Here is a 10198-nt window from a genome sequence, read left to right as displayed (position 1 = left end):
TGGTTTGGAAAGTGACTGAAAATGATGTTTTGATCCTGTAGTTACTTTGAAGGCACAGCTGCTCTCTTTAGAGGAAAACTTGTTTTTACAAATACTTGCATGAAGGCAGCATGCTGCATACCATACCCATGGAGTAGTAAGTTACGTGCATGAGATAATCCTCATCTCCTTCACACACTGCAAGTGGTATCTTGATTTTTAGCTATATGGGTCATCTTTCAGTAGAAAATGTCTCTTTGGAATTTGTGTCAATTTATATGGAAATCATAGAAAAATAAATACAGCTGAATGTGGTAAGTTCACTCTTCACACGTATTTTTCACAAGTGTCTCTGTTGCTGCTCAATCTTCTATTTTCAGTTTAAATTCCACTTTTCCTTCGTACGGATCGTGAACATTATCATAGGTAATTCCAGCTCCAATGATTTTGCACACTATTTTAAGTTCTACATTCCTTGTAATGTTGAGAAATTTCACAGCTACTAAAGGATTGCTGTAGCTGGGCTAGGAGGGGAAAAAAATATCATTAATTTTACACTACCTACTTAAAGTCTTAAAATTTAACCTTTTCTCTGATTCTTGTAGGATTGGAGAGATGCTCCGTATGTTTCATCTTATACCAAGACAAAGAAGAAAAGTAATACTGAAATAGACGAGCACCTACCTGTGCCTTTTTTCCGTAGTAGGGGAAGTAGTGCAGGTTGAAGGTACCGTTCACAGGGTAGTAGTCCACCTCCAGCGGGCCAGGCTTGTCACCCTGGTTGTAAAGCAAGAAAGCAGCTCTGTTGGCTGGGCTATCAGAAGCCAGCCCTGGGTAAGCGTTTTGTTGCCGCTAAAAGCTGCAGAGCAGGTATTAAAACTCCAAATTCACCAGCCTGTTTAGCACTGGTCTTTATCAAATAGAAGTGGAAACGTCCCACTGTTACTATTGCCAAGAAAAACAGGGAAGTGTTCTTTTATAGCGGTTGTGAGTGGGGACCTGCTGAAACGTGTAGAGCCTGGGGGAGCTGCTCTGAGGCATGAGCTTCACGAGTGGCAGCTGAGAGCAAACAGCAAATGTTCTCTGCAGCACAGAAAAACACTTTTTCAGGTGATTTAAAAGAAAGCATTATTTTTTTCCTTAGGATGTCTGCTGGTGCAAGAAGTTGCACAGACCTGAGAATATTCCCAGTATTTGGCCAGAATAATCTGATTTCCAGAGCTGCAGGGTAATGTTTCTGGTTACAACTGCACTTCACTTGCTAATAAGAGCTGCTGTGCTTGACATTTTTGAGACTCAGACCTCATACACTTACTACATATGTGCAGTCCACTCTTGGTGCAGTGCCATTGCCAGGGAAGAACTTGATAATCTGAAATAGAAAACGCATATTTGGTCATCTTGGAAATTGTTTTGAGACAAAACCAAGCAAACGAATAACAGAGCTTCAGAGGCTGCTTAATGTGTTTCGCCTCATTTTTTGTATGTACCTGGGTGAAAACAGCATGTTGTGGCTGGATATTTAAGTAGGAGGATGGGCACTGTGGGGAGGCTCCTTCCTGGCTGCATCTCCTGCCCAGCCCAACTCAGTTAACAACCTGTGCTGCTTGCTCTCGGGTGTCTCTTAAAGCTGCTAATTGCATGAAAATAAAGGAAAAACTTAATCCCTGTGTCTTTCATCATATCCCTTGTTAGAAAACTATGGGTTTGGCAGAAACTCTTGGACCTGTTTGATAATACAAAAATAGTGGGGTCACATCCTGTAGAAGCAAAAGTGAAAGGAGGTAAAGCCCCCTGGCCACTGTCCATGCTCCTTTCCCCTGCTAGGGCTGGCATGCAGCCTTGCTGAAGGAGGCAGTAACTTCATGGGGAAAAACCTGTTTCACCTGCCAAAATCAGGGGCACAGCTCTTCTCTTATAACTGGACCTTGCACACATAAAAAAATGTTCCTTGCCCAAGTCTAGGGTGCAAGCCCAACAGAAAATTAAGTAATTTTGTCTATCGGCAGGTGGTGGAGAATACGAACTCTTAACTTTGTACTGAAACTGAACTAGAATGCTCAGAATCTTACCTGAAAACAAAGATAAAATGCTTATGCCTTTATCTATGTCCTGAAAAAAAAAAAAGGAAGCATGGAAGATTCCCTTTTCCCTCTCAAAAGAAAATCTGTTGGTGGGTTTTGCCGAAGAAACGTCCACCAGGTTTGAACTTTATTTTTGCGGGTTCTGCTAAAGATTTTCTTGGCAGCCTGGAGAAATAAGGTGCACAAGTGACACCTAACTGAAATCACTGCTGTTACTGTCACCTCTTAACGCCTTAGCCACAGGCACAGAATTGCAGCATCACAGGACTGAAACTGGTCTGCCTACTGGTTTGTCAGATGAGGTTCTAACCTCTAAGGCTATGGAGGTTCTAACAGAACTAAAGAGCTTTAGAGAGTTGGTTTAGAGATCGCTTTACCCTGTGCTGCTTTCCTAAGGGTGGTGGCCAAGTCTCACTATTTCTCTGGTAGCTCCGGAGGTCTCTCAGGAAAAGCACAGGAATTTGTCTCCCCAGCACGAAGCACAGATCAGAGCCTGTGGCAGCAGGGGATGCAGCAGCTCCCCAGCAAAGGCTCGAGCTGCCAGGGGTTTCTCTGTGAATTCTTTCCTGCTCAGCACCTTGAGCTTGAACTTACCCTGTTCATTTTTATAATAAAGCAAGGTTTTCCTTCTGGAAATCCAAAAGTAGGATCTGTGATGCCGGAGCAGTTTTGGAGCATGTCTGAGGTAAATTTGCAGGACAGTTTTGTTTTATTTGGGCCGTCGAAGGTGTCCTGGATGAAGTACGTGTCACTGGTGCAGTTGATGTTCAGGTGCTGAGCAGCTGGCGTATATGCTAGATGTGTCAAGGAAGAAAGAAAAATTCTCCTCTGAAGTTTTTTACATATAAATTGTACATCCCAATGTCAGGCTGGAGGTTATATCATGCGACGCTGTACTTTAAGTGGAGTTGGGATTAGATGGAATGAGGCAAGTTTAAATTGTTTGGGTTGTTGTTTCTTTTAGAACACCCAGGTAAAGCGAAGAAAGAGATCAACTTGAGTTAAGCCTTGCAATTTGTGTTGATAGCGTCATAGAAAGTCCATTTGAAATACAATTTTTCTCAGTATTTGTATGAGAAATACAGCAATAAGATACTATGGCTCACAAGCAGTATAAAAGACATGAACAGGTAACTGGAGCACCTAACCTACTGTGACTGTGATGACACCATGCAATAGCTTCATAAGACTTACTATTTCACTTTGAAATTTGTAGTAATGGACAGTATTACATTAATTTGGCTGAGAGATGAGGTTTTGAAGACCTTTTTCTTCCCTCTTCCTTAAAACTTTCTGTTAGCCTATTCCTTTAAGGCTATTCAGGGTAAAAATAACCTAAAAGCTCCGAAGCAGGGCTCTGCTTTAATAGACATATTTAAATATGTTTGATTTATAGATTCATGAGGTGTTTTGCTCAGCCCTTTCAGCAGATGCATTTTCCACTTGAAGTCTCTGATTTCAGAAGGACAAATAGAAAATGGAAACACTGATTTAAGGTCCTCAGACCCAGTAAAGGAGAGGTGACATCACATTTCTTCAGTATTATTCAGGAAACCTCATTTTTACCTTCCAGAAAAGTCTGAAGAGTTGTCACTAACCCTTCCCAGGTTTTGTTGTCGGATACATTGTAATAAATCCGTAGTCCTCTGTCCCCATAAACATCGGGTCGTAACGTTACACCTTTGTGGGGAAGAAAAGGAAAAGCAAAGCAGAGTGACGGCACCAGGCACAGATTTGTTATTTAAATAGAAAATAGCAATTACGCTGCATCAAGACTCTTTACTGCAAGTGTAGGAGATCCCTGGGCTTTGCTGGGGAGGATTTAACCATGTACAGAAACCATCTCAGCTCTGAGCTGTTCAACCCAAACCCTAAAGCTTCTGCTGCTGCTAAACTCTTCATTATGTGTATATCTGTGCTGTTGTCAGAGCAGCTTGTGAAATTATTCCAGCAATTGCACTGGATTTCCCCAGGACTTGTTAACAATAACAGTTATAATAGTCCCATTGGGTTAAAGAAACAGATCATATTACAGTGAAACAGCTTTTGGAAGAGCCACGCTTAATATTTTACAGGAATTATTTTGCCAGCAAACAACAAACTTACTGAATACTGGGAGAAGCAACTTCAAAATACAATAGCAGACAGAAGAATTTTTAGGGCTACAGCTTTGGAAAAGTAATTTACCCCACCTCCCCTCATTGTAAAAACAAGCCATTAGGGAGGTGAAGTTTTAGCAGCATGCACTGATGATCTCTCACTGATGACCTCCCCAGTCTCACTTCACATCCCGCAAATTTTTATTCCTAATCCCATGTGTCTTTTATTTTGACTTGCTTGGCTGCTGGCACAGCACATCCCAGCGGGGAGGGAGGCCTGCTTTCCAAGGGACTACTCATGCTGCTGGTAAGCGTGGCAATGCCCACCCCAGGCTGCTTCCCCCGGTGCCACTACGCCTTGCTGGGCATCCCAAAACCCTCCAGGGTGCTTGGGGAGCTGGAGCAGAAACCAAGGCTTCCCCAGGGGCCGACCCTTGCCCGCGGGAAGAGTAGGTATATATTTATAAATTTAGACATTTATACATTTAAAATGTATAAATCCCCAAAAAATGGGATATTTCTTTCATTTATTAATTTTTATATATTTATACATTTAAAATGTATAAATTTTTTTTAAAAGCCTGGAAGTGTTTTCAGACAGAGGTTAAACTTTGCAGGGGTCATTTGATTTATTTGACCTGATTTATTCCACGTTCATCTCCCCTCACACCCGGGCTCTGTCAGTGCCTCTCAGCCCAGCCCAGCCCCACACAGCCCCTGGAGGGGGAGTTAACTCCCCCCTAGCAGGACCATGGCAGTACCTGGGGATTTCAGCTGGTCTTGGTAATCCGGCTCGTACGGATTTATTGTCCTCATTAAAGAATAAATGGAGAGAGCGAACAGCCCTGACATCACCACGTAGAAAGCCAGGTAGTACAGGCTGATCCACACTGTGGGAAAAAATGAGGGCAAGATTTCATTTTTTGAGCAATGGGGTGCAGAGATTTCTCTGCGGCTGGGACCATCCCAGCAGCAGCAGCTGTCTCCTTCCTGCCCTTGCTCCCAGAGAGGTGTTTCCTGAGAAGGGACTGGTGTTTCGGATCTTTTTCTGTACAGTCAAAAGAATATTCTTCTAGAAAAACTTGGCTGCAGATTTGTTCAGTTTTACAAGAATTTGTGAAATAGTTGGTGCTTAGCTCAGATTATTTAAAGCTTAAAAGATTGTGTGGCTTCTTGAGGTAATTTCATGTGTTAAGATTGTTTATCTGCTTATTACACATGCACTAAGTGACACATCCAAGGTATTTCTTCGACAAAACCAGATTGCTCCTTGTGTTACCTGGATGGCAGAAGTCAGTATTTCAGGTCTGTTCATTTTAGACCTGTATTATCTCACTGCCTTTTACACCTCAAATCACCTGCAGGAAAATGTGTCATTTCGCTATTTTATTCTGGTGTGAGATGTAGAATGACACTCTCTTTCTGTCCATGTGTGCATAACGTGTCCTACAGGCGCCTGGTGCTCTACGAGCAGCCAGTGAGTATTTTGGGGAAGGCATCAGAAACCATTCCCTCTAATAATCAGCACGTCATAGGACCTTCTTCTCTCCAAATTGGAAAGTTTCATTTTCTGTAAAATTCTGGTTTTAAGAATGGCCAATAAGCCACACTCACGGGCTTTACGGCAGGAAAAAATCATCTGGAAACTTGCAGCTGCTTTTATGGGAAGAGCATGGTCAGAGCTGCCCTTCCCAAAATGCAGATCAAAAACCCATCATCATCGTAGACACAAGTTGGCATCAGTACGCAGTGATAAGAGCGAAGATCTACTGAGCAGACAATAATTTAGAAAGGAATTTCGGAAAAGCAGAACATGTTTCCAGAGAATTGGACAAAACCCACCAATGAAGCAAAACTATCCGTATGCCAGAGGCCCCTATAGCTAGCAATGTCAGAAACATACTGCAGCCAGCCCCCTTAGCTATTAATTAGTGAACTTGTTAACGTGTTTTGTCCTTTTGAAGTATTTGGTCCAAAATCAGTTCAAAATCTACTTACACTTGCAGGAACTACTTGGATCAGTGTTTTGATCTAACTGACTCGGCACATAGAGCCATCCTAAAAGTGGCTCAGAAGCATATATGAAAACTGATGTTTTCAATGATTACAGCACACCTACCACCACAGTATGTTCCATTCATTAGGAATAATCCACCACCCCTCAAGATTTTTAAGTGTACCAGAAGGAAAAGAAGACTTCTGCATGTGAAAACTTACCCCAGTTAATTAAGGTCCTTCCCATAAAAAGCCTTGTTTCTGGATTCCAGACAAAACGACGGAAATTTTCCATCCGTTCGCTGCAGGTCTTTTTTTCATTTAAAGTTGCCATTTTTCTCACAAAATTTCCCTAAAATGCTCCCTCCTTGGAAAATACGGAATTCAACCAGTGCCCAAACAGTCACCCAAGAAAAACACTTTGGGTTTTATACCTTCCTCTCTTCTGAAGGTCACCAAGATTTCTTCCTATGCCAATGAAAGCCCCTGCTCACCATTATCAACCCGCAGCAGATACCGTTCTGCATAAAGGGAGCTGATAACGCCAGGGTTGAGGCTGGCAAAGAAAAGTGAGTTCCTATCAAATGCCCTTCTCCTTTCTCTTGACTGCCTTAGCAGATCGGCAGAGTTACGCATTTTGCTGAGTGCCCACAGCACCCGAGATAGACTCAGTGTGATAGCTGTTATCAGAGCAGATAAAGTGAAGGAGAACTTGTTTCTCTCTAGGTTTTCTTTTTTGTTGTTCCAATTAAACTACAAATAGTGGATATAATCCTCCCACTACAACATGTAGCCATCTGTTGGGATATCGCAATGAGACCCCATGTTGTGCAGCCAGGAAAAGTAAGATTAGTGGGTTTTGTTTTTCTGTGGGGAGTGTTTTTAGGCAGTCTCTGACCATGCTAACTCAGCTTCAGAGGGTATCCCCATCTTGTTTGCTGACTGTCTCTGCCTCCCTCTCAGCACACTGTCAGAAAAGCCAGAAGAAAGATGTAGGAGAGAAGAAGAAAAAATAATGTAAGAATATAAGACTATAACAATATAATAATAAGAAATAAGAAAATAGAAATATAATAAAATAATGTAATAACATAATGAAAGTGTGCCATACAGCTACATGACGAGGCAGAGCAGATGGGTGTCATTTAACTACCTTATCTATCTGCTTTACAGCCAAAGGCTCTGGTATGTTCAGAGGCAAATGCCCAACCCTGAGCTGGCTCTGTGCACAAAGGGACAGGGCTGAAAAGTGTCCCCAGCAGCTACCCATGGATGGAAAAACAAGGGGCATGTGGCAAATGGCAGAGTCCACACTGCAAGGGGAGCCTGGGTTTTAGAAAGCCCTGCCAGGCACACTGGTGTCCTCGCTGCTTGTTGAAGTTGTTCACTGGTGCTCTTACTCTCTTACTGAACCCCATCAATGTCAAACCCCAAAACTGCCCAGTGAATTCAGCAGGGCAAGGGTTTTGTCTCTTTTAACTAGATATAAAGGCGTGCCCTGTCTTTCACTTACTTCACAGGACGTATGGTGGGGGCAAAGTCTTTAAAATGGGCTTATATGAGGTTAACTGAGAGGCTTTGGATTATTTGGATATTGAGACGGCTGTAAGTGAGCCTGTCAGCTGGAGTAATATGGCAGAGTTATTCTGTCAGCTAAATAATGCTGAGTATCTCAATATGAAGAGAGATTTAGTGTGCTTTTTTGCCTCAGATCAAGCAACATGATAGTTCAGCATAATAGCCACCAATTTTGGGTGATTTAACCTGTTTTCAGATGATGAAATAAGAGTCAGGCCAAGTTAAAAAAAATATTTACAGACATGTGACAGATTTGTATATCCCATAGAAAGGAGAGGAGGGTGAACAGAAAGTTACCTTCAGTCATTACATCATGAGCGGACCAATATTCAGGACAAATGTGGGTTTTTCAGAAGTTAAAATAAGGCAGTGGTGAAAATGAAACAGCTGCCCAGAGGTTGAAAGGCTTGCGAGGTTCCCACAGCAGTTTCAGATAAGAGAGCAAAGGCATGAAGAGGTTAGAGGGAAAGCAGGGAGGGAAGTAGCAGGTCTGCAGCAGGATTTAACCTTTTCTGTACTGCGCAGGAGTCCTTGAGGTGAATCTGATGGAGGGGAGCACCTGGACTGGGTAAGATGTGGGGTCAGAAGCTTTATGAGGAGAGAGCACTCCCTGCACTGCTTGCAGAAGGGTGATCATTCTACAGTACACAGACTTCAGTAGGCAACTAAATCTGAACAAATTATTAATAATGAAATTAAATCCCAATTTTTGTTCAAAAGGAAAATGTTACTTTTGTTGTCACACAGTGAAAATGATGTAGAAATCAGCAGGGTGCAAGTGTCTGTACAGGAGGTGAAATGGAGGCCTTCCAATCTTTGGAGTTTGTACTCTAGTGAACCTGACGCCAAGGATTTCACGTGCTACTTTCTCCATGTGCTACTTTCTCTTATATTATATCCCATCAGTTCCCTTCTATTGTTGGCTGAGGAATCTAAAACTCTGCTGAGTTCCCAGTATGGCCACAATGCATGAAGGAGATCATAAAACCAGGAGGGCAGAGCCATGTGTGGGAGGGTTGAGAAAGGCACAGGCCAGCTCACCAGGACTATGTGGGCAATGGGAGAGGAGAGGACCACTACTGGCTGCTTTCATCCCAATGGAGCAAAAGAAATTCCTCAGGATTAGCATATTGCAGGACAGGCAGGAAAATTATGATTGAAGGGAAGTCAGATTTCAAACTGAAGGGGAGGGCCTGGGTGCTTTTAATGCTGCCTGTAACCTGTACATAAACTGCTAACCTAGATTCAGCAGTGCTGGCTATATTAGGCAGGAGTAAGCCAAATGTTTATTGGAGCGAGTCCAGAGGAGGACCATGAAGATGATCAGAGGGCTGGAGCACCTCTCCTATGGGGACAGACTGAGAAAGTTGGGGTTGTTCAGCCTGGAGAAGAGAAGGCTCTGGGAGGGCCTTATAGCAACCTTCCAGTACCTGAAGGGGGCCTACAGGAAAGATGGGGCCCCTTATCAGGGAGTGTAGTGACAGGACAAGTGGCAATGGTTTCAAACTGGAAAAAGGTAGATTTAGACTGGATATTAGGAAGAAAGTTTTACTGTGAGGATGGTGAGACGCTGGCACAGGTTGCCCAGGGAAGCTGTGGATGCCCCCTCCCTGGAAGCGTTCAAGGCCAGGTTGGACAGGGCTTTGGGCAGCCTGGTCTGGTGGGAGGTGTCCCTGCCCATGGCAGGGGGTTGGACCAGATGATCTTTAAGGTGCCTTCCAACTCAAACCATTCTGTGATTCTATCATAAATTATGTAAATAGATTATTTAAATTAAATTTCCTTATTTCTTAACTGGGGTTAGTAAAGTTCAGTGAAAACTGAAAATGAAAATGCACCAAGTTAACAGCAGTATCTACAATAAAAGGTAAGAATAAAGCAGAACAATATTATGGATGGGAATCTGCTCTGACTAGAAGCTCCAAAAATGCAAATTAAATAAATGCATTAACCACATTAATATAAAAGCACAAATAGAATTAGTATAATTTGATTAGATCCTTATTGTATAATAAGCTATGTACATAATTTCGACTGATGCATAAATTAAATACATAAATATATGAGAACAAATAAATTACAGAAATGTATTTACATAAAAGACAGAAGAAAAACAGTCATATAACACCAAGCAGTTACATTAAGATGGTCTCTCCTTTAGATTTCTCCTCCCATATTGGAAATTGTTAATGAAAATGTCAGATATTTCTCAGTGAAAATGAAAGATATAGAGAGTGATGCGTCAGTAGATCTGAGATGAGAAGAAATTGAAGAAATCACGAGGAGTTTTGAGTCATCATCAAACTTAAAGACAGGACTCCCTTGTGGAAGTGGTGCCATGTGTGCCACCAGCCAACTGCTTGTGCCAGTTGCCCGGTGCTTGTGAACAGGCACTTCCGATTTAACACTCGATGAGTAACTGCAGAAACAATTTTGATTAAAAACTTCATTTTATTTGCATGA

The 10198-nt window shown here is 42.4% G+C and overlaps 1 protein-coding gene across 1 annotated transcript; it reads right to left on the bottom strand.

Moving 5' to 3' along the window:
- Positions 1–341: 341 nt before the first annotated feature.
- ATP4B (ATPase, H+/K+ exchanging, beta polypeptide) lies at positions 342–6491 on the bottom strand. The gene is made up of 7 exons (XM_010185111.1): positions 6380–6491; positions 4924–5052; positions 3630–3743; positions 2658–2857; positions 1298–1351; positions 664–756; positions 342–503 (listed from the first exon to the last, which is right to left on the bottom strand). The coding sequence occupies exons 1-7, from the start codon at positions 6489–6491 to the stop codon at positions 342–344; spliced, it is 864 nt and encodes a 287-aa protein (XP_010183413.1).
- Between the last annotated feature and the right edge of the window lie 3707 nt (positions 6492–10198).

The sequence above is a fragment of the Mesitornis unicolor genome, unplaced genomic scaffold (assembly GCF_000695765.1).
Source record: "Mesitornis unicolor isolate BGI_N332 unplaced genomic scaffold, ASM69576v1 scaffold15845, whole genome shotgun sequence".
Classification (NCBI taxonomy): Eukaryota; Metazoa; Chordata; class Aves; order Mesitornithiformes; family Mesitornithidae; genus Mesitornis; species Mesitornis unicolor.
The sequence above is the reverse complement of the archived record's forward strand: the minus strand, read 5'-3'. Positions and strand labels throughout refer to the sequence as shown.